At 37.3% G+C, this 25,296-nt stretch overlaps 1 protein-coding gene across 1 annotated transcript; it reads right to left on the bottom strand.

Annotated features, from left to right (window-relative positions):
- Nucleotides 1-1,833: 1,833 nt before the first annotated feature.
- On the bottom strand, nucleotides 1,834-23,133 carry cdh17 (cadherin 17, LI cadherin (liver-intestine)). Its single transcript, XM_038291034.1, has 19 exons — nucleotides 23,076-23,133; nucleotides 20,930-20,986; nucleotides 20,414-20,509; nucleotides 18,449-18,583; nucleotides 18,199-18,334; nucleotides 16,552-16,710; nucleotides 16,112-16,264; nucleotides 15,067-15,272; nucleotides 14,836-14,967; nucleotides 14,602-14,752; nucleotides 11,766-11,972; nucleotides 11,609-11,685; nucleotides 11,341-11,529; nucleotides 8,737-8,981; nucleotides 7,498-7,628; nucleotides 6,687-6,905; nucleotides 4,740-4,850; nucleotides 2,992-3,108; nucleotides 1,834-2,582 (listed from the first exon to the last, which is right to left on the bottom strand). Exons 2-19 carry the CDS (start codon nucleotides 20,975-20,977, stop codon nucleotides 2,497-2,499), a joined length of 2,598 nt encoding a protein of 865 aa, XP_038146962.1. The 5' UTR covers nucleotides 20,978-20,986; nucleotides 23,076-23,133; the 3' UTR covers nucleotides 1,834-2,496.
- Nucleotides 23,134-25,296: the final 2,163 nt, after the last annotated feature.

Below are 25,296 nucleotides of genomic sequence, written 5' to 3'. Positions count from 1 at the left end.
ATCTCTCCCATCACTCTCAGGCTGTTCTCAGTCCCACTCGTCCTCCAGCCTATTCCGACCCCCCAGGGGAAAGTCTCCTCTCATTATTTTCCTAAGCTATTTATCTAGATGAACTTCATTTCAAAGTCTTCTGCCGGGGTCTGAGCACCGGAAAACCATTCATGTCAATAAAATCTTTCTAATTGCAACTTTTCTCTGTATAAATGTCTCCACATAAAATAATGTTATAAGCAACGGATCATATTTCAAAATAGCCAAAAGATGCAGATCTTTGCTGCATTTCTCCTAAAATTGAAAAGAACCTGTGTGTCACGTCATATTCTTTTTCCCAGGTAACAGGGAATATTGAACAAGAACACAATAGATCTTCCTTCAGTAACATCAGTTTTGTTGAAATTGTTGGAAGTCCTAAAAGATATCGCACTAATTAATTTGGTGTAATTATCTCTGGTGATGGATTAGTTTTGCTCTAAAGAAAATTACAAGATTATCAGGGTGAGATTCTTAAACTTATTTTACTTTCCATGAGATCCTGTGAGTATAGAAGACATGGTTAAAGTAGAATAAAAAATAAAACAGAATCAGAAATACAATTACTAAAACTTGTGGTCTATTTATTTGTCCAGAATGTACTTAAACATATGTTTTTCCTACTTGGGTCCATCAGCTGTTACATTTATTTTTTTTTCTATTTTTTTCAGATTTTTGCAAAGAAAAACAACCTAATTATCAAAATCATGAACTGATTCACAAAAACGTAACCAAGCACCAAAATAAAGATGTATTGAACTTAAAATTATATATTTTAGAAGTTTTTTTTATAATAAAAAAGAATCATAAAGAATTTAATCCCAATTTGTTATTGTTTGTGTTTTAAAGTGGCAGTGTCCCTCAGTAATCAGTCATTGGTTTGATAAAGTTTAAACATTTTACTTGAGATTTAGAGTTTTTGCAAAGTGAATAAATGTATTCCAGGCAGTGTATAAGACTGAACAACTGACATTGATATTTTTTCTTGATGAAGTGAAAATAGACCTGTTAACTGTCTTCCTGCCTTACTGTGTATGTATGTGATGGCGACCTTGAACCTACAATCTGCTGCTACAAACTGCTAATCTAAACAGCTATAAAATGAAAAATCGATTTTCAATGCTATGATCAACATTGAGTTTCTATATTATGACAAACCCCATATCTTTTGGTGGCTCAACGGCTTAGAAAACCTTGTTGCATGTGTGTGGGGGTGGATTAGATCTGATACATCGTTTTACTCTCCCTGTGTTTTGTCCACTTCCACGCCACTGTTCCTCAATCTTTCAACTTCCTCACGCTCCTCTGTTGTGGAAATGTGTTGCTGAGATACAGATCCAGATGGAGCACAGACATAAACAGCGGGTCGTGGCTCCGTCCTTTGGCTTCTGAAAGCTGCAGCAGGCAGTCCACCAACTCACACACGTGAGACATGGATCGGAGTGGGAGCACATGTGGGCCCCCGTATTAACCCTCTCTTACATGTGTATTTGGGGGCCCTCTTTGTGCTGCATAAAAGCCCACAATCACGCCATCTTCCTTTCAGCACAGCTGACAATCTGCGACCCTTCTCCCACTGTCAAAGAGATGACTCAGAGCATCACTCTGTGAGGCTGCGATGTGGCCTCAAATGCTTAGTGACAGACTTGCAAGGGGAGGATGTATCAGGACCCACAGTAAAAGCAAAGTAAAATCTATGAGAAGAAATCACAGTTAAGATGTGTGAATCAAGGTGGATGTTTGAGCGTTATGTCACTCATCACCTCCAGCACCACGTGACAGAAAAATCAAGTGAAAACCAAAGTAAATCCCAAGTTCTGTTTAATTGGGAAAAAAGAGCAGTAGCTGCACTTTACAAAAAAAAATGATCCAGTAATTGTTCATTAACATGTTGCTTAACACCTACAGACACTGGGTGAGTGGGAAAAAAAAAAAAAATCCAACACATTAAATCATAGGAAACCATGAAACTGCTAATGAACCAGCCAGTGTCGTTTTAATACATTAAGTCAACAAGCTGTGAGAACGATCAGCTGGCCTACCAAGTGAATTTAGCATGCACAGCACCTAATAATCAAACTCCACTCATAAATCGTTTGAATAAAAAAAGGCTGAAATAAAACAGCATCTGAAGATGTGAAAGTGAAAAAAAAAGATTTTCTTTAAGTTTGTTCAATTGCGTCTGTGATTTCCTCTGTTTACTAAGCAGTGAAGATGCTCACTGGGAATAAAATTGTTTGAGCTGTCTGTGAGGCATCAGCTCCTGCTGTTAAAAGGTACCAGAAACACATATAAACAATAACGACTAAACATTCTCACCAAAAAAAAAAATAAAGATAGATGCATGCTTTGGGTTTGTGGCAAAAAATGCTAAAACAGGCTGTGTGCATGTGGTACAACTTCCAAAACTTCTTCAAGGTAATTTGTGACACTTCAGTATATAAATAAAACTTCACATGCTTCTCTTTACATCATGGGTTTCTGCTCCCCGTCTTCCGCCTGATTCTTGTTCTTTTTAGCTGAGCGCTTGACCGCTATGATGAAGAGGATAACTGAAACAAATAATAAATATGTAGTTAGCTGAAGCAAGAGCCTCAATGTGAACATGAAAATAACAAGTTGTTAACATAAATCAAGGTTAAATTTCCTTTTTTTAATCTCCTTATAAGTCAATTCACCACATTAGCATGATATCTGTGGGTAAAACATCTAAAAAAGGAAAAATTGGGGAAGGTTTCTAGCCAACACAGTGGTCAAGTACAGTAGTGGTGACATCATGTTGTGGGGAATTGTGTTTTACAAAGTCAATTAACATGCGGAGAGGATGATCTGTGCAAATACAGCACCAGAAAAAGTATACTACCTTTGACTACAACGGGTAATTAAGATGAATACTTATCTCCAAAAAAGTCCACAGTTAGAACCAGACAGTCAATCTGCTTGTTAGTGTGTCTGACTTACTGCTGAATCCCAGAATGCCTATGAAGATCCCGACAGTGAGTCCCATCTGAGGTTTAAAGTCCAATCCATGTGGTGCGACGTAGCAGTAGCCCATGGATGTGCAGTTGCAAATTTTTACTACAAAGCAGATAAAAGTTATGACTTGATGTGCCATTTGCCAAATTTGGCCATTTTTGGTTGCTAAGGTGATACCAACTGGTCAAAAATGTTTAATTATTTACCCAACTATCTGTTTTTTGTAGTGTTGCGCCGATGCCATTTTTTGGCTCCGATACCGATACCCGATACCTGGCTGTGCAGTATCGGCCGATACCGATACCATAATAATGTAAAATAATTGCCATCATGGCTTTGTCGAGCTGCTGCCTACCTTTGTGAAGCAGGAAAAAATCTAATACAAAGTGAATCCAGTAGAACTTTTTATTGCCTACCAGGAATGGGTGACAATAGTTGAATAAACTTTTGTCTCTCAAAATGTTATCGGTGCCCTATTTGTTGGTACTCGCCGATACCGATACCACCATTTTAGGGCAGTATCGGGGCCCCGTCCGATACTGGTATCGGTATCGGTGCAACACTAGTTTTTTGTGCAAAATACAAACTATGAAGGGTGTGCAGTAAACAAATAAAGCAAGACCTGAAATAATGCAAATTAACTATTACAAGTATTTATTAAAGTCAAGACTAATGACACTTTTAGCTAATTTTGTTATCAGGATTATTAAACTTCAACCCAAGTAGCATCTGTAGCACCCATTTAAAAAGTTTAAAGCAGTATCTTCTAGTAGCTTTCCTAAGGAATCCTATTCCCGTGCTAAAGCCTGTAACTGAGTAATATTTTCAGGTTTAAAAACTGAGGCAATGATACAACTTTTAACAATAAAGTAAGACTAAAACTATTTACATTCCGATATAACTTCCAAATCATTTAAGAGGAATTATATTATTTTCTTTCAAGGTAGTGATGTAGAAGAACAGATTGATGTTTGACCAAAAATGGTGCAGCGCATTTAGGTGTATCACGGTTAGACAAAAGTCTTCAGGGTTTGCTATTAAAGCATGTTAACGGTTAAAGCTTAAAGCTTCACCATCATAGAAGGTATTTGAAAACTATCCTCAGTGTTAATGTCTACTGTTACAGATCTGTTACAATACTGTGCAGATAACAGGAAGGCTGACTGGAGAACAGTAATATTTCATACAGATTAGTTTACCATGCATCTGTCAGGGAATATCCTGGGCTTTGACACTTTAAAGTTAGACATATGCAAAGGGTCTATTTTTTCTTAACACACAGGGTTTGCCATGCTAACCATGCTAACAACTAATTTAAATCATGTTAAAACCTTGAGCTGTGATGTGAACTCTGTAACTGACAGAAAATAACTGAATGACTGGAAGGTAATAAAAATATTATAAATGCTGTTTTTATATGGAGTTCTTTAGAATACATTTTTCAGATAAATTATTCTGTAAAAACTATTGGAAAGAACATTTCTTTGTAAAGTAGAACATTTTTATGTACTCTGTATTTCAGCTGATTCTTTTTAAATAATATCCCATACGAGGCTTTAGCTGATAACATCCAGTAGAACACCAATCTATAATTTTATTCTATACGTCTAAAATTGTAGGCATGCACTGCTTCATTTCCTGTCATTATAAGTTAGGAGGATTGGGCAGAAAATTAGCTCATCACAAGAAAAATGTTATGGAATGAGAGTTGGTTTGAACCTTAGATAACTTACCCTCAAAGAGCTGTGGAACTCCCATGCCTGCTTTGTCTTTAACGGTGATCTTAAGAGAGTACGTTCCTTCTCTGAGGGGTTTTTTGACCAACTGCAGTTCAGCCGATGATTCTGCACAAGAAAAAGACCCAGATAAGGAAGGAAATACACCCAAATCTGATATCAGAACAGCATGATCCTTTTTGTGATCCTGTTAGATCTCCATACTGCATTTGATACCCTTGATCATAATATTCTTTTAGAAAGACTTAATATTTTGTAGGATTTAAAGGAACAGCACTGGGCTGGTTTAGATCTTATTTATCCAATAGAATTCAGTTTGTTCACGTTAATGATAAATCTTCCTCATGCTCCAGGGTTACATGTGGAGTACCACAGGGATCAGTGCTAGGACCAATGCTCTTTACTATATACATGCTCCCAATTGGTCGAATTATTACACAGCATGGCGTTAATTTGTGGCGTTTATTATGCTAATAATACTCAACTATATCTGTCTATAAATCCAGATGAAGCTAACCCATTACATAGATTACAGGCATGTCTTGAAGACATAAAAACCTGGATTACTCTTAACTTTCTGCTCCTGAATGCAGACAAAACAGAAGTTATAGTTCTTGATCTAGAGTCATTGAAAAAGAAGCTGATTAGCCAGTCACTTCATTTGGGTGGGATTAAACTAATCTGAGATGATAAAGTAAAAAGTCTTGGTGTTGTTTTCGATCAGGACCTGTCATTTTAATCCCATATCAAAGAGGTTTCTGGAATTTCCTTATTTCATACGGGGGAATATTGCAAAAATTAGAAATATCCTGTCCAATGGTGATGCTGAGAAACTAGTCCATGCATTTTTTAATTCAAGGCTGGACTATTGCAATTCTTTACTATCAGGAAGTTGACAAACTAGCGTTATTGGCTTCCTGTTAAATCAAGAATAGAATTTAAAATCCTCCCTCTCACATATAAAGCCTTAAATGGCCAAGCTCCATCTTATATCAGAGATCTGATAGTTGCTTATGTTCCTAACAGAGCACTTCACTCATAATCTGTAGGTTTACTAGTGGTTCCTAGAACTTCTAAAAATAGAATGGGAGGCAGATCTTTTAGTTATCAGGCTCCTCTCCTGTTGAACCAACTACCAGTTTTAGTCTGTGAGACAGACACCCTGTCTACTTTTAAGGCTAGGCTTAAAACTTTCCTTTTCGATAAAGCTTATAGTTAGAGGGGGTCAGGTTGTGCTGAGATATCTCTATAGTTATGCTGCTATATGCTTAGACTGCTGGAGGACAAAGGGACCCATTTCATCATTCTGCTTCATTCTATCTCTATTCTTCTCTTCTGCAGTATTAGTTCAATATCTGACGTTGTGATCCCTCTGCTTTTTCTCATTATAGTAGCTTCATCTGGTCTGCTCCTGTTTGGCTCTCTCACCGTCCTTGAGAGGAATATTTCAGCAGTGCTGCTGCCATCAACACCTTTGTTTATGGGTGTTGGAGATGTTTGGACTGTTTTTCAGTGTAGTCCTGTTTTTCTGACTGTGACTAACTGTATGCGCTCTCTTTCATCCTCTGACATGGGAGCTTTCCTGGACGGGCCCACCTGTTGAGCTGGTTGACAGTTGCCTTTTGTATTTCTTCTTCTTTCTGTATGTCTGTTTATATCTCCTTGAACCCCAGTCGGCCTCAGCAGATGGCCACTCACTGAAGGTTTCTTCCTGTTAAAAGGGAGTTTCCCTCTCCACTGTTGCTACAGGCATCCTTGGTGTGAGGGATTACTTTTAGGTCACTGAGTCAAAGCGATCAGCTGCTTTACCGTAGATAGAAAACTTTGAACAAATCTGACTGTATGATCTGGTTGAATTGTTTGTGTAAAGAACCTTGAGATGACATGTGGTGTGAATTGGCGCTATATAAAAAAAACTCAATTGAATTGAATTAATAGGCATACCATCGATTTGCCTCAGCTTCCAGTTGGCAGATTTCTTTGTGAAGCTGAAATTGAAAGGACGGGAAAAAGGGTCGCTGTCCCCATCTTCAGCTGTGATGATGACAGGTTTAATGTTCTGCATGCACAGGAAGGTCTTGGTCTCAGTCAGTTTGGGAACATTGTCGTTGACATCCAGTAGCCGCACGTGGACAACGGTTTCAGATGACTTCTCTGGGTTATCTATGGAAACAAATCAGAGTGCCATAATCTTAACTGTGTTGATTCCAGATTTACTATAAAACAGGACAGAATTAATCTTTAGAGTTTGATTATATATTCAAATATGTATGTAAAAAATCAAGTTCTCCTTAAATTTATAGATATTTTTTCTAGTGTCTTTTTAAACACTTTCAAGTCTAAGATTAACAAAGTTTTGATACCTACAGTAGACTACATTAAATGCAGATTTTTAAAGAACAGTTGATATTCTATCATACTATTAAAGTAGCAATACTTTGTTTTGTACCTAAATAAAAAGAGTTACACAGGCAGCTAAGAATTCTGATCTAATTTATTAAAAAGTAATAAAAAGCTTCCTTATTTAAAATTGGAAAATTGTTTTTTATGTGTGGGTTCTCAGTAATTAAAGGATGATGGTAATAATGAATCTTATTTTGCGATAATGGACTAAGGGATATAATCAGGTACGTTAACAAATTTCTACACAAAATCTTTTTTTTTTTTTATATTTAGTAAAAATTATTAAATCAAATTTGTTATGTGTCTTATGTGTAGATAAATAGTGATATGCTATGGGTAATTCTTCCCTTACCTTTCTCAAACGCAGTGACAGTGAGATCAAAGGTCTCCACTTTCTCTCTGTCCAGCTTTTCTTTGGTCCTGATCTCTCCGGAGGCAGCGTCAATCTCTAGCCAGCCCTGAGCATCGCCATCCAGCTTGAACCTGCAAGCAAACACACAACCATCAGCTGAACGGGTACAAAACGTGTGACCTGTGGAACAACGCTGCACAAAAACAATCAGTATAACTCTTTCTGCACACTTAATGGTTTCAACAGATAAACTAGCAAACAGCCTTGTCCATGCGAATCGAGGGGTAGATATAAGCAGGGTATGTAACAGACTAACAGTGGCTGTTAAACGAGCATGATGAAGTCAGAAAACACTTTATCCATCAGTCAAATAAAAGCTTAACATACTTTATCTCAAACTGCAATTCCTGTTCACTAATTGTTTTTCTTTTATGTGCCTATTAAACACCGAGCAAAGCCATTCTCTGAAAAATGTATTTCCAAAGTACTTGAATGAAGATTTTTTTTTTCTTTCTTTACGCTTCTAAAAACTAGAAAAACAGGATTTAACTTTACAAGAATACTATCAATTTCAGTCTGGCATTGTTTAGGCAAATAAGAAGCTTTTTTATAAAAAGCCTGGATCAGCAACATTACAAAATGAAATTAAAAAACCACACTTGATTATTTGAATTTATCAAGATGTCTATGCAGATCCTTTGCTTGATGATCAACTAAAATCTACTCATTGAGCATTTAGTTGTTCTTTTTTAAAACTACCAATAAAGTTAAAATCTTTTTAGAAGAATGGTTGCAGTTGTCCTTATTCATGAATTTTGACCAATTTTTTGAAGTTCAAGTTCAAATCTCATCTATGAGTCTGCAGCAGATGCCATGATGTAAATATGCTGTGTAACAGTTGATAACAGATATATAAAACTTTAATACAATAAGACAAGGAAATATATTATTACATCATGTTTTCTCAGACGCATTCTGATTTGAAACCTATTGAAATATACCAACCACCCCATGTAAAAAAAATCCTTTGATTCAGATAAAAAAAGGAAGTGACACATGTTAGTGGGAGAATTCCATAAGACTCACTTAAGGTTGCAAAGGAACTAGAAAAGCACCAAGATTAAGGCAACCTGTACAATACTTTGCATTTGAAGTATAAATGGTCCTTTGTCCACTGACATGGCTGAAACATCATAATAGCAAAAACAGATCTGAGTGAACAAGCTGGGCTCTCTTTACCCGATCTCCTTCCCCTCTGGGTCCTTTGCCTTCACTGCATACAGAACTGATCCCTTAGTAAAGTTTTCAGGAACTGCCACGTCCAGGACATCTAGGCTGAACTCTGGGGCTTCGTCCACATCTGTGATGGACAGGGTCAGGGTGGCTGTGGAGTCGCTGCCGTAATGCAGACCCTCCATCAGGGGCTCTTTGTTGCGCGCATCAATCTGGAGGTTGTAGGTATGAAGGGACTCAAAGTCCAGGGGCTGTGGAGCAAGAAAACAGTATGATTTAATAAGAAAATCAATTATTGATACTCTAGTTTCTCACTATAGGACCTTTAAATGGAAGGTTTTAATCTATGGCGTACAAAATCAGTCATGAAAAATAACACTAATAGATATAATAAATGTGCATGTATTATGTTTAAAAAACTGTTTATGTATTTTTAATTTTTTTTTGCAAATGTCTGACATTAACCCACACAGTTGCACATCACTGTCATTGTTACTTTTAATTACAGCACAGCTGTAAAATTGCTCTTATTTTTAGCTTATTTTTGTTTTCATACTTTATTTTTTTACCCTGATGTGTATCTGCAGGCTTCCATCTGCCATTTATTTAACTACTGTTAATTCTGAAATTCCCCACAATTTTAGTATTATTCTTTTTGATTCTGTTTTCTAGCAGCAACATTTGCATATTAGGGTTTTTTTTCATTTGTGGTTAAAAAAATTTTTAAAATATTTTCAAATAAATTCTGAAAATTTTGAATCAAAAAGTTGAAACATCCAAATTTAAATAAGTGTGTCTCTTCAGGGAAAAATCCAGCATCTGTAAGTTCACCATTTGCACATTTATTAACACCTTCAACAATAACCTATAAATGTTACTACAATATTTTCATTCTAAATGTTAACTTTACTTATCCAGTGTCGTATATATATTAGATGTATATGACGTCCTGCTTCCTGGGTTGGGATTATTATCTCAGCTACTTTGAAAATCAGAGAGCAAGTAAGCAGCCTACGTAAGAGAGTAGTTCAGTTTATTCATGTACATGTACAGAATGAATACGCCTTTTTCTGAAACACACAGAACTTGGAGTGCAGAATTACGGCAGACTTCTATGTATTTTATTTGTCCACCGTTCTTTTCCCAATTTTAGTTTCTGTTGTTTGACTCTCAAATGAACAAAGTAACAACTTTAACCTGATATACAGTATGTACCGTTTTTGTTTACCGTTACATCCACGCAGTTAAAGCAGCTATATGTTAGCATATACCTAATTCATAAATTAGCTAATCGATGCAAGAGAAGAACTGCCGATCTGAACTTGTCCAGATCTACAATCAGTGCAGTGATTCAAATATTTAAAACAACCTAAACTAACAAACTAACTATATATTTAAATTAATTTATTGTTAATGAACAGGAAAGAAAGAAATGTACGGAGCCCCTAAAGGGACATGGAGGAAAAAAAATAACGTTTGCGAGATCCCACAATAGTTTTGCGAGATTTTGCAAAAGTTTATTTTTTACTCCATGTCCCTTTAGGGGACCTGTAGGATTGCATACTGACATTGTCGCTCTTCATTCGTGTAATATCATCTTTTGGAACTTCTCTAGAAATTAAGAACCTCTGCAAATCGTCCCCCACGGTTGTAGCTGACACATGGGCGTATTATCCTCCCATAGCAGTTCACTTTGCGCCTCCACTGTTGTGTGTCTGTTTTACTTCTGGTTCGCTGACATGGGAAAACCTTTATTGTTTCATTATCATTACTCACTCATTCTTTATTTTCCTCATCAGTGATTTCCATTTTGAAATCTGCCCCTACTATGCCTTCCATAGAATTGTAATGTTGTCATTACCTTACTTGTTTGTACTTACTTGGTTTAAATAAAGTTCATAAAAAAAAAAAAAAAAAGACATGGGAAAACCTTTTGCGACATTTCACAAAACATTTTGCGAGATCTTGCAAAAGTATTGCGGGATCTCTCAAAAGTTTATTTTTAATTTTAAAGTTTAATTTTTCCTCCATGTCCCTTTAAGGGCTCCGTAGAAAAGTACAAAAAAAGAAAAGAAAAGAAAAAAAAACTCAGTGGTATAGACCTGCACATAAAAGGGGCATCTTAATGCCCCTAGTCTCCATAGCAACACCAACATCTGGTTTTGGAGTGATGCAATAAAAGAAAACCTTCTCTGCCCAAGTAATACAAACATAAACATGTACTTTGCTAAACTCTGCTGGGACCATTGGCTTTGTCCAACTAACACCAATTTACTTTAAAATTATTTAGAAGTTGCAGATATCTTTAAAGAGACATTATGCACGTTTTTACTGAGACAAAATATCATCTAGTACGAGTGCAAGCACCAAGAATGAGCAGAAGAGTGCAGCAGTTATGTGTTTTGGCCACAGGCAGTATCATTAGAAAACTCACTCATGCCTTTTAAGGTTCAGTCATATTAAGATAGACTTACAGTTTTCATCTGTTAGATCAGGAGGTTGCAACCTTTGCTTTGTGGCTCACATTATATACTAAATAGGGCTCTCTTGCTCTGCTTTATTTTTTTATGCATTTGTTATTTCTTCGTTTTGTGTTATGTGATATTTTACCTTTGCAATGACAACGTAACCGACTCCTTGGCCATCAGTTTGCACATCAAATACATCTCCGTCGTTTCCTTTGGAGATGTTGAAAAGGATGTAGGAGCTGCCGGAATCTGGCTCGTCTGCGTCAGTGGCTCTGATGGTCATCACCGTTTTGCCCACCTCAGCGTCCTCAGTTAGAGAGTGGTTACCGTACTTTACACAGACACACACATGGTGAGAACAACATCCAAACAACTCAGCAGGACCCAAAACCAGTGATTCCCGGACTCACGTGGGTCTTTTCAAAAAGAGGCAGCTCGTTGTTCACGTCGATCACATTGATGGTCACCTTGCAGTTTGTGGTGAAATCTGTGAGTAGGAATTCAACCAGGGGTGAACATCTACAAAAGTCTGACCAAATATGTTTGTTTACAGTCATTGTTTGTTACCTGCATCACTGACACTGACTTCCAGGTTGTAAACTTTCCCCTCTCTTCTCTGAAGTAAGCGCAGGGCCTGGATATCTCCAGAGTTTTCGTCGATAGAGAAGGTGCTAAGGATGGATGGATCTTCTGTCCTGAGGGTGTAAGTCAGCTTAGAATTCAAAGTTCCTTCTTTATCGTCATCATGGGCAGATACCCGTCCAATGAAGCTGCCTGAAATACAAATACATTTACAGTAATTCAGAAACCATGCAAAGAAAGCCATTTCATCACAGCCCCCACAACTTAGAAATAATTTTGACCTTCAGATTTTTCCAAAATGACATAACAGTTTATTAAACTACTTGAGCAATCATAATTATATTATGTTTATATAGACCAAATATAATGAGATAATGAAGACAAATCTAAATGGGAATGGTTCTTAGCTAAGTTATTTAAGAGCTCCTAACACTACAACTAAGGTGCAAATCCCAGTTCTGTAAAGGTAACCTAATACAACGATTTTCCCTCCACCCAACTTGCCGTCACAAAAAGGATCAACACACAGATTCATATATTAGATTTATTAAAAAGAAAAGTCCCAAAAATGACATCAACCTTTCAAGAGTCCTCAAGAGTTTAATTAAAAGCCCATAACTTCATGTTAGGTTTCATCTGAGCATCACATATTCTGTTTTTGTAAAATCCCTGTTTTCCCACAATTTGAAATTGTTAATTTTCTTCAACTATTTCTAACATTTAGCAATGTTTTGTTTTTCAGTATTGACTGATATGAATATTGGCGGAAGGTATCAGAATTAATTATTTATATACTTTAATTACTCATTTTTTAGTGTGGATTGCTAAAAAAAGAGGCTCGATCCAGTGATGTTAATCAACTAGAAAATAATAGTCGACAACAATTCGTTCTTAGCTTACAGCTGACATCAACTAGAAACATAAGCAGAGTGTTTGCTTATATTGTCGATATATTCTGATATTTGATTTTTGGCTGATATTGAACCGATTTCTGATATTAATGTCAGATCGGGAGGGTTTTTGTTACACTACTTCTGATTGATCTTATGAAACTAAAACCTTTGTATCATCTGTACAATCTATGGTTGTGGGATGTGATTGATAAAATATCATAAAACTTGAGATAAAACCGAAATTTTGATGTTTAACAGGTAAACCTAAGGTTTTTTAACCATACTTCAGTTTATAGCCCTACACAATTCCCTTTTAACAGCTGATTGGTTCTTTCAGTTGCGGCCGGCCCATAGGGGGCGCTGGGGCACCGCCCTCCCTGATAAGAAGAGAGAAACGTAAAATATATTTTTAGAAATTAACTCATAAATGTCAGTTTTACTCTCTAGACTGTGTACCTATAAGCAAAACAAATTATATAAACTACATTTCCCTATCTACTGTCATTAATTTGTGGATTTCCACAGACAGACTCCTACCGTCTCTGTTCTGGGGGCGCTTATCAGACTGACCCACATTTGCAGAGAATCTGTCAATCATGTACTATTGCTAGGTGAATTTAATGGCCAATCAGCGTCTCGGAACTTTATGGTATTGGGGCGCTGAAAATACTGCGCTTTAACAGGCTTCTGAACCCAAGCGCAGGTGCAGACAATTAGAGGGAAGATGGCGAATGTAACGACCGAGATGCAGCTTCCACCAAATTCGGTGAGATCCTTATTTATCTACCCGTTTGCCAGAAGAATATCCCTGTTGTAGGATATGAACATTTCATGTCATGGTTATTGTGACTGTGAAGAATCCACCTCGTCGCTTAAAACAACCTCTCTAACTTTGCGCACCACACACACATTCCTGTTATACTGTGTTTGTGAGGACCAATACACTCGCGCTGAGACCAGTAGCTCCATGAACTTAAAACACACAAGCTGTTCCTGGTTACCTGCTGGCGTATTGAGGGTGCACACTTAATATTGCAGTGGGGTTAGCCGTGTGTGTGTGTGTGTGTGTGTGTGTGGGGGGGGGGGGTGTGGGTGTGTGTGTATGTGTGTGTGTGTGTGTGTATGTGGGTGTGGGTGTGTACGTGTTTATGCTATGGGGACTTGTCATCTTCAGTCTGGCTGCGTCTTTGCTGGGTTCAAACCCAGTTTGGTGTAATTGAATAAGTCAATGAATCTGTGTAAAAGAATTAAGTTGTAAAAATTATTTGTTTTTGTACATCAATTGTTTGTGGAGGTAATATATGGACAAAACTGATTAATGAGAAGAAATCAGAAATAAGAGAGCCTGATGTGAGGGGCTTAAACTATTTAATGAGGGCTGTGGGAAGAAAAGCGGCAATTTTTGTTTTCTGTTTCTTTGTTACATTGCTGGTAACTGGAGGGAGGCTGAGGCCCAGAGTATCTTGTATGTTTAGTTTCTTTTGCACCCTGTTTTGATTTTTTGAGCTCAATAAATCACCAACACCGGTAACCCGACTGAGACTGGATTCTTGGAGGCCAAAGAACCCCGTCACAGTGACCCAAATCATCACTGTTACTGTTATTATATAGTAAATTAAATCATTACTGTTAAATTGTATGTATTGTCCAATTGTTTATTTGAATTCTTATTCCGGATTAGTTGGAGACATACACTAGGCTATATCAGCCCCACCAAAAATATTTTTCACCAGCCGCCACTGGGTTCTTTTTTTCCAATTTCATCTTACAGAATAACTGTCTCATTGCATTTTGAAATATTTGTGAAATAATTCGTTATGGTTTCAATTTTTACTGTACAGAAACCTAGTTGGAGCAATAATGAGATAAAGAGGAGCTGTTTCAAGTGCCCCACATATAGAAATGCTTGCATACAGCTCACTGCCTACCTATCGGCTCGTTCTCCTGCACCTCCAGTAAAGTATCCCCCTCTGAACACATTGGCTGGTTGTCATTCTTATCCAACACCAAAACAGGAATCTCCATGGGTGGATCCACAGTTTTGTCACTGTTGTCTTTTGCAAACACAACTAAGATGTACTGTAATAAGAAGAGACAGCGTGATGCATGTGTGTTTGTTCTCATGTAGGAATTTATCGACAAAAAGCAGCTCTTTTATCTACCATCTCTTTGTCTTCTCTATCCAGCTCCTCTGTCACCAGTATCTCTCCATTTTCTGTGATCTGGAAGGGGAAGCGCAGCTCTCGCTCCTTCTGCACTAATGTGTAGATGGCATTGGGATCATTAGACTGGACCTGGATGCAAAAACAAAGCAGAAGCTCTCTTGTTATGAGGGTCAGAAGCTGTGTTTAAATCAGGTGCTATGAGTTTGAACTAGTTTTGTTATAACTGACCTTTGCAATGACATGGGGATAATCTACTTTTAAATTCTCCGCAATAGTTATTTGCCCGGGGTTGCGCCACAGGTTGGGCAGCACAGCAATGTGAACTCTGGCAGTTCCACTCAGAGCTGTCTCTGTGGCTCCGTCCATGTCCTCCACACGGATAAATAGGGTGTAGTCGGGGTCCTCCAGCGGGTCCAAATTACGCCTCTTAATCTCTATGATACAGAAGCAGAGAATGAGTTCCAATCTAAAGAAATAATGCAAATCTTAAGGTGGGCGAAAACATGTGGAGCTAATCTGTATATAAATATTAATAAAACAAAAGCAAAATGCATTAAAGAACCCGGTGTTAGATGAATCATCAGAGGTGGGTAAAGTGCCACCTCTGATCTGTGGGTAAAAAAAACATTGAACTCAATGTTTAGTAAAGATATATATATATATATATATATATATATTATTTTGCAAATTGATTAATCTCTCAATATTTTTTTTTGTTTAATCGATTAATAATCAGATAGCAAAAGGTTCCTTCAAAGCGTTTTTTTACAAAATTAAACCAGGTGAAACTAAAACTTTTCCACTCGGGGAGTTCTGGATAGAGCATATTGACAGACTAAAGCATTTTATTATTTATTCATCTTAAATGCAAAATGTTTACATATCTTTTTACAATCTTGGTATAAATACTGCTCTTATTGGGTTGCTCTGTCAGCTAAAAGCATATTTTAGAGTCTCTATACTCCAGTTAATGATAAGTTGATTTCTAAATAAGTTGATGATTATATTAATAATCCAATAAATCTAATTAATTGTTTCAGCCCTATACTGAACAGCTCAGTTTATAGTGGATAATGTCGCCAGAATTTTTACTCAAATAGGATACTTCAAAAGAATATCGCTCAAGTAAATGGAACTAAGTAAATGTAACTCGTTACTATCCTCCAGTTAGGATGCATTTAATGAATAGTTGAAACAGATTTTTCAGATATAGCTATGGGGAAAACTGACTCTCTGGTCAACTGATTGCTACATCTGGATTCAGGAAACAAACCTTGTCTCTCCACACAGGTGAAGAATGGGTTTTCCTCATATGGGATGTCCTGGACCGTGCAATAGTCGTTGAACTTTGCCTTTAGGGAATCAATGCTCTGATCTTCTCCTCTGGCATATTGGATTCCTTCACTGGCCTTCAGCATCTCTTCTCCTGTACAAAAAGAAACACAGAATGAATCTACTGCAATGCATGGCTGCAAAGCTGTTCCCTTTGTGGCATATTTCAATCTAAGAGTCAGCATCACGCGACAGATTTAGGCAATCTGCCTCCAATCAGCAAAAAAATTTTAGCGGACAAGATTATCTGTGTAATCTGGATTTACACTGGCACTATTCTGAGGGATTACAGGCAGAGAGAGACAGACTTTCCCACAGAAAAGCTGCCTGTTATGCAGCTTAGCCCGGCCATTCCTCTGAGTGAGGATGATTCTGTCTTACCCTCTGGTGTGGTGGAAATGTCTCCGGTGTCTGGGTCGATCTGAAACAAGAATGTGTTTTTGTGGCTGGGGATCTGGCTGACCAGGCTGTAGCGCAGCTGAGCGTTCGGAGTCTCTGGGTCGTCACGGTCAGAAGCAAAAACCCGGATGAAGGGGAAGACTGAGATGACAAACAGAACCAGAGTTATTGTTTGTTTGTACTACAGAGAAAAGTAAAGGGTCAGGGCCTTTGCAAAATGTAGCTAGAGAGATATTGCCAGATGTTTTCATCTTAAAATGCTTCATAATCTATAGGAAGCATTTCCCATAGATCTTTATTTCACATTCATTTTTGAATGATTTGAAACAGACACTTAATGAATATTTTATATATCCCAGACATCCAGCTGTATAGCCAATCAATGTTTTTCACTTCATTGCACATTTCTTCTTCACAGATGGGTAATTTTCACCTGAAATCCTAGAATATAAATGGCATATCTGGTATATTTAAATGTTTTGCAACCAAACACATATTCTTGTATAGGGAAATGTTAAAAGATCCACAAAATTGCACAGTCTTATGAGACCATCGTGAAATTTCATTGAGACATTGAGCTCAAAATGTCATAAATAGGACACAGAAATAAATATTGACATTCTTACCACTAAAGTTCTTAATAAATTGGTGTATCTCTGTAACCTGATGCACAAAAATAAAATCCTCTGCAATCAACAGCCTTCATAAGCTCCCTAACTTGTAGAATGAGTCCACCTGTGTGTAAGCCATCGTCTGAAGGTGGAAAATGTGGTGCACAGCATTAGATCTAAAACTGAAGACTTGGACTCAACAGGAAAAGCAGCCATGAGGAGCTGCACAGATTAACAGCTTGTGGGAGACTCTGTGGACCGGACAACTACTAGACCTTAAATCTATAAATATGACCTTCCTATGTCTTTTTTAACACAGCAAACATATGGAAAAAGGTGCTCTAATGATGTGTGACCAAACCTTATCTTCATGGCCAACATATAATCGCTTTACATGTTGTGAAAAACTAATAGTGCAAAGATAATCTTTACACAGACTGGTGTTGGCAGCATCATGATGTGTTAATGCATTCTTCATTAGGAAGCTGGTCATAGTGAGGAGATGGATAAGGCAGAGGTTCATATTGACATATAGATCATTTCTTAGAATGGTCGATAGGAAGACCAGAGTTAAAATTCAACACACCCCAAAAGACTCCAAGCTGTTGTTAAATTGTGCTCTTAAAATGTGTTAACTCAGTGTATCAAGACAGAACGTATTTCCATGTATTTCTATTCAGTTTGTAATTATGAAGGCCTTTCACTAAACTTCCCAGTTTATAAGGGGAGTTTTATTGGGAAAAGAGTGCAAATGGTTTACATTCTGTTTATCTGCAGAATTTGTCCCATATAATATGAATGTTTTTAATTAGGTGTATCCATTAACCTGGTAAATTGAAACTGAAATTTAAAGTGTAATCTATGTTGGAAACTATTAAGAAACTATTAAGAATCATAAGTAGGCATCAATAACAGCTCCTCAACTGTTACACACATATACCCATTTTATGAAAAAATTAGTCTAAAGGAAAGTTTAGGTTCTGTTGTCTTCTGTGAAGCAGATCCACATGAGACTCACCTGGTGATCTGTTTTCCAGAATCGTAGCCGTGTAAATGCTCTGGTTGAAACGTGGAGCGTTGTTGTTTACGTCCAAAACATTTATGGACACAAGTATTGGCCCATCCACTAGATCTTCATCTGCCACTGCCTCCACCTGGATTTATAAACCAGATACAAACGCACGCAGAGTGCTTCGATTGAACATGTGCTGCATTTCTACCCCAAATCAGGTTTTCAACATCTGTGTAAAAGGAAGGGTCTATATTACATTGAATGCATAGTGGGTTGCTTGAGACCAGTCCAGAGGTTTCTCCAGGTAAAGCCAGCCATCCTTTGACATTCTAAAAATGTCTGTGCCTTCTCCATTCAGCTTGAAACTATTAGCGCCTTCAGGTACCTGAAACTATAGAGCGAAAGATGGGAGCGAAAACAAAGATTTTAATGCCACATAAATCAAAAAATACTTAGTTAATGAAGGCATATTATTCTTTGTTCACATATGATTTAAAGTACAATTTCACTGCTTTTTGTTTTAGTGTCATTCAACTTATTGTATAAAACCTCAACTCTGACCATATGTGTCACTACATTCAAAATAGGTCAGTTAACTTGATTTTATTTATTTTTGATTTTGGGGGATTTAGTAATAAAATGTTGCTTCATTTCAAATATATTTTCAACACAGATACAGCCATGAGAAAAAATTTAAACAACAATAATGATATTTATTTTATTGTAGCAGCAACTGAATCCAGTAGATCTGGAAAGATCCATCCAGTTATACAAAAACACAGATTTAATTGGACAAAAAAATCCCATGTTAATGGTAATGTGTCTATTAACAAAATCAGTGCCACAATAAATGTTCCAGTCATTAATTATTATGATATTTGAACTGTAAAGTGCCTTGAGATGACATGTGTTGTGAATTTGGCGCTATATAAATAAACTGAATTGAATTGAAAATATTAAGAAAGGAAGAAGTTTTACTCATATTGAACTTTTTGAAACAAAGGTTATACATAGCGTTAAATTAGTGATTTACAGCCATCTGTTTCCATGGGGTATAAATATTAGGTTAAACAGTATAATTTGTTTTAGGAGGTGGTCAAAAATTTAAAAAAAAAAAAAAAAATGTATCGGCTATAAAAAACAACAACAAAAAAAACAAAAACAGATGTGTTCTGAAATGCATACGTTTTAATGATAGTAGGGTTGGAGCTATTGAATATATTTTTCAATTAATACTTTAGTGGTATACATGTGGAATAAAAAATATCCAATGCAAAGTATGCAAAGCGTGATAACCCAAGGTCTCCAAAACATCATTGGAGCCATACTACATGCAAAGTCGTCATTTGGCCATTTTCTATCCTACTACCAACAATGCAAATGTGTAGTTTGCATTAAACTCTACCTAGACTAATATGGGAGTTCTGATAACAAACACTCTATAGAGTTTGGTGTGGAACAAGAATTAGTCTATTGTTAACTATGGTGGATGACCTTTTTTTAAGCGACCTTGTGACCTTGCTCAAGTTAGAGTACAAGGAAACTTCATCTAGAGGGATCGTACTAACAGGATTGAGAAAAGGTCACTCATTCTGCATACCCTGCTTATGTGATTTTAATTCATTTTTAAAATCATTGAACATATCTTAGTGGTCTAAAGTTTGTTTTATGAGTTTAATCTGTATCTGGAGTGTCAGACGATGTGAGAAACCTCAAATGGTTGAGTTGATTTGCAAACTATAGTCTTTGGTTTTCATCCACTCTACAAAGCCTCGAACTCAACCCTTCTTAGATTTTAAATTGAAAAAACTTCTTGGGTTGAAAGTGAAACGTCTTCGAAATTGGAAACAAATTTCAGTGCATGGTTTTTTTTAGCTTTTTTGGAATGACTATGACCTGGATGACTAAGAATCTTCAGCAGCATTTTGCAAACTATAGTTCCTTTAAGAAACACTTTTGTTTAGTAAAGTGTCTTCTTCTCATGATCCATTCTTCATTACCAGTCCTCTTGTTGACCCGTTCCTCAACTAACCACATACAGTATGTATAAGTCCTCCAGGTTTAAAATAATCTATTTAGATGTTTGTGGATGAATCTGATCAAATAAAAAAAAATATCCTTTCAATTTCAGTGTCTGTGACTATGGTTTCAATAATTTTATAAGAATTACATTTCTTGATATCTACACTATTACAGCTCCTCCTTTCCATGTGTATTGTACCTGATATACTGGATAGGGCACTGGCGTTGCCTCGGTCACGTCTAACTGAACATCCACAAACGGGCCCTTCTTCTCCTCCAGGTCTTTCCCTGCAGCCTGTCAAAGTATGGAAAGACAGGTCAATTATCATCAAATACAGCAGATTAAAGGTACAACTAAAAGTCACACACAGTTCACCTTTGTGCTGTAACAGGAATGTAGTCAGCCATTGAGGGCAGTTATTTATTGAGCCAAAACGAAATGACAGTGGCTGATTTTCTAAGTTCCTCCTGAGAGGCGGAGCCTCTGAAGACAAACTCCAGCGTACAGTCTCCTTTAAAGGTTTCCATTCAAATAGTCTAATATTCGTCTAAAGAAAGACTGCAGTATATTATGAGGATGAACTCCAGATGCTTGCTTTAATAATACAGAGCGAATTGTTTGTTAACACTTTAACAGCTTTGTGGATTTGAGAGTCTGAGATGAATATGCATCTAAAGCCGGCAGCATCAGCAGGTGGTGGTGCTGTGTACTCACAATGCAAAGTAGGGACCCGAGCAACAACAGATGCACTATGGGTGTCATTTCCACAGCCTGTGAAGGAGGGGGAGGCCGAGGCAAGGTGCGAGAAAGGAGTAAGAGAAGAAAAAATGGTTTAAAAGCCAGAAGTGAGGAAATGAGAACGAATGTTTGACAGTTGAAAACATTTAAACACACTGCTTTATCAGACTGTGCATATCTTATATATCTGAAGAAGGCATACTTACATAATCATTTACCCTCTTAAGCAAGTAAAAATAACTTTAATATATTTGTAGTTGGTGTTTTCAGGCTGGTGTTTACCTAAGCTATGCCCCTTCCATCAGGCTTCATAATAGTAACTGAGGAACTACTAACTTCCAAAATCCTGGTTTAAAAGCCAGAACTAGTTTAATCAAAGATTTTCCATAGATGTAATAAAAATAAAGTTTTGATTGGAATTCAGAAAAAAAAAAACTACAAGAAGCAATTTTGTAGGTACAGATTCCATTAGGTGTAAGCATTACATTTTGTGGGATGCAGTATGGGTCTTGTAGTTTTTATCTAACACCCGAAATCTTTTATGCAAGTCAGAATCCTTAAGTTAAAATGATTCAAGGTGACAAATGCTGGTGAAGAGTCTCAGTCATCCAGGTCATAGTCATTCCAAAAAAGTTAAATAACAATCCACTGGACTTTGTTTCCAAGGTTGAAGATGTTTTGTTTCCCATCTAGGAACTTTTTTCATTTAAAAATGTCAGGAATGCCTCAAACTCAACGCTATTCCTGACATTTTGAATTGAAAAGCTTCCTGGATGAGAAGCGGAACGTCTTCAAACTCGGAAACAAAGTCCAGTGGATTGTTTTTTAACTTTTTTGGAATGATTTAGGGTGACCAATTTTATTTTCTCCCCTCAGCACAATGAGTCACCGGTTACACCAAAAGAAAACGTGTCCTTGAGTCGGCACATGTGCACACAAGCTAAACGGGAGCTTTAAGTGCCAGAGACTCCACCTTCATGAGCTGGTGAATCAGCAACCTGAACGTACAGGAGAAACTGAAAGCCACCAGTTTCCTTCTTTCCAGCTGGTTTTTCATGCTGTCAATCAGATCCTGAAGGGTTTAACTCTGATGGGGTATACAGAGTCTGTCATCCTACTGTCTTTATCCCAGTTAAAGGGCTATAATAAAGTAAACATTTTATGAGTTTTGACAAGTGTCATAAAGACGCATACATGTAGGATTCATCCTATCCAGAAATAGGCAGATTGATAGCATAAAAGTTCAATATAGGCCTCAAGTTCACAGAGGTTGTAGATGACTGTTTAAAGTAATTCAAATAGGAACATAAATGGAAGCTCAATAAAAGTTATAAGAAATGTAAATAAAAAAAATCCAACATTTTTTTACGGAAATGTTCCAACCATGAATGTTATTGTAAAGAGCATAATCTTGGGAATTGCAGCTGAGAGAGTAGAGTAAAGTGAACTCATTAAGTGAAGGTGACATTGAGTCTTGGCTGATGACCTTTTCATTTACGGTATCTTATTAGCATCAGCACAATCAGGAGAGACTCCTAAACAAAAAACATTTATCCTTTTAGTATATTTCTGCTTTTGAACATTCAATTAGATACATAAAGCACTGTCTGTTGCTTGGTATACTCAACTGAATGATTACAACCCTCCTATCATACATTTAAATCAATTTAATAAAAATCAAATGCGGAAATTAGTTACTGCGATGTTGTAACACATTAAAAGGGAAATAGATAATAGCACCATGGCACACAGATTCCAGCTCCTTATGTGAAACCTTTTATCACAATGACTAAAAAGTTTTAGTAAGAGTAAAATTAGCCCTATATGATATTTAATGTAGTCCTTGTTTATGTGTAATTACAAAAGTTGAAAAGAAAATCACAAGAGTAAAAAAGTAGAGGTCCCTTTATGCCAACGCCTTTTTCTAGGCCTTGCCAAAGTCAAATCAAGATCACAGTAACATGCAAATAATCCGACGACACACAACAAACATATCAACAAACTGAGCAAAGAAGAAACAAGCAGCTTTATTTGCTCCTATTTACACCCTGAAGAATTTCCTCTTAACTAAACCAAACCCAGAAAACAGAGAGTAGGGACAAAGGAGCCAGACGTGCCTTACCTTACAGGAGAAACCAAGTGAGTCACACGTCAGAGCGATCTCCTCAGCTTCATCCGGTCTGGTCAAACGTTAACCTGAATGTTAACCATCAATGTTTTATTGGATTTAATGATTGTCCAATCAGCCAATGAGGAGAGAGCTAACTGAGATACAGGGACAGGAAGAGCAGAACGACTCACACAGAGCTTTATAAGACAAAACCATTGTCACCAGATATAAGGCTCAGATTTTACAGTTCAACTCAAAAATCTGAAGATCTGTTGTTTTTAATGAATGGGAAACTAAAGTTACTACGTTTATAGAATAATCCCTCAAAATATATTTTTAGTTTTTAACATCATAAGATTGAGTTTAATGAAAAGAGTAAAGAATTGCCAAAATTGTATATAAAAATAAATGAATTTCTCAAACAAGTCCGACCTGCATTTAGCTTTTTAATTTCCTCTCAGACTTTGCCCCCTGCACCTCGGCCCTCTTTGCTGAGAGATTTTCCATTGGCAGAACAGCTGATAAGGAGCTGTGTGTAGAGACAAAAGGACTATCAGATTACTCTGACAGCCTGTTGCTTCATAAGAATCCACATCTGAGAGGTCGTCTGTACGGTGCAGAAGGTCACAGCGATCAGGCAACTATTAGACAGAAAGTTTCCCCTCATGTGCATGACCTTGGCTGCTCTGAGGTTTCCTGCTTACTCTAAGCATTAAGTGACATGTCCTACAGCAGAGTATTAATCTTTATTGTGTTTGTTATATTTCACGGAGCAGTCCTAATGAGATTTGTTCATAGTCATACCCTTGTCCTGAGTATGAATGCCAGTAACAGAAAGATCCGTTAGAACCATTGGTGGAATGATTGATTCAACAAAGACCCTCGGCTAAGTTGTGTTTTTTTTTTTCTTTTTTTAGTCAGCTAGAAAATTATGTTTTGTCCAAACTACAATCAATTGACTCTAGCTCTAATACTTAAATGAGTAAAAATTGTTTTTGATGTTGAGCAATAACCCAAGAACAACCTCAGCTCAGACTCAACCGAGCAGGACACTGTTGGACCATTGGAATCCATGGGGACGTAGGTTTTTCATTAACCAACAAAGAAGCTTCTTTATATATATATATATATATATATATATATATATATATATATATATATATATATATATATACACTCACTGGCCACTTTATTAGGTACACATGTCCAACTGCTAGTTAACACTTAATTTCTAAGCAGCCAATCACATGGCGGCAACTCAGTGCATTTAGGCATGTAGACATGGTGAAGACAATCTCCTGCAGTTCAAACCGAGCATCAGTATGGGGAAGAAAGGTGATTTGAGTGACTTTGAACGTGGCATGGTTGTTGGTGCCAGAAGGGCTGGTCTAAGTATTTCAGAAACTGCTGATCTACTGGGATTTTCACGCACAACCATCTCTAGGGTTTACAGAGAATGGTCCGAAAAAGAAAAAACATCCAGTGAGCGGCAGTTCTGTGGGCGGAAATGCCTTGTTGATGCCAGAGGTCAGAGGAGAATGGCCAGACTGGTTCGAGCTGATAGAAGGGCGACAGTGACTCAAATAACCACCCGTTACAACCGAGGTGGGCAGAAGAGCATCTCTGAACGCACAGTACGTCGAACTTTGAGGCAGATGGGCTACAGCAGCAGAAGACCACACCGGGTGCCACTCCTTTCAGCTAAGAACAGGAAACTGAGGCTACAATTTGCACAAGCTCATCGAAATTGGACAATAGAAGATTGATGGTCTGATGAGTCTCGATTTCTGCTGCGACATTCGGATGGTAGAGTCAGAATTTGGCGTCTACAACATGAAAGCATGGATCCATCCTGCCTTGTATCAACGGTTTAGGCTGGTGGTGGTGGTGTCATGGTGTGGGGAATATTTTCTTGGCACTCTTTGGGCCCCTTGGTACCAATTGAGCATCGTTGCAACGCCACAGCCTACCTGAGTATTGTTGCTGACCATGTCCATCCCTTTATGACCACAATGTACCCAACTTCTGATGGCTACTTTCAGCAGGATAATGCGCCATGTCATAAAGCTGGAATCATCTCAGACTGGTTTCTTGAACATGACAATGAGTTCACTGTACTCAAATGGCCTCCACAGTCACCAGATCTCAATCCAATAGAGCATCTTTGGGATGTGGTGGAACGGGAGATTTGCATCATGGATGTGCAGCCGACAAATCTGCGGCAACTGTGTGA

The sequence above is a fragment of the Cyprinodon tularosa genome, unplaced genomic scaffold (assembly GCF_016077235.1).
Source record: "Cyprinodon tularosa strain WSP-4 unplaced genomic scaffold, ASM1607723v1 ctg291, whole genome shotgun sequence".
In the NCBI taxonomy this organism is placed as follows: domain Eukaryota; kingdom Metazoa; phylum Chordata; class Actinopteri; order Cyprinodontiformes; family Cyprinodontidae; genus Cyprinodon; species Cyprinodon tularosa.
Note: the sequence above shows the minus strand (reverse complement) of the source record. Positions and strands in the feature narration are given on the sequence as shown.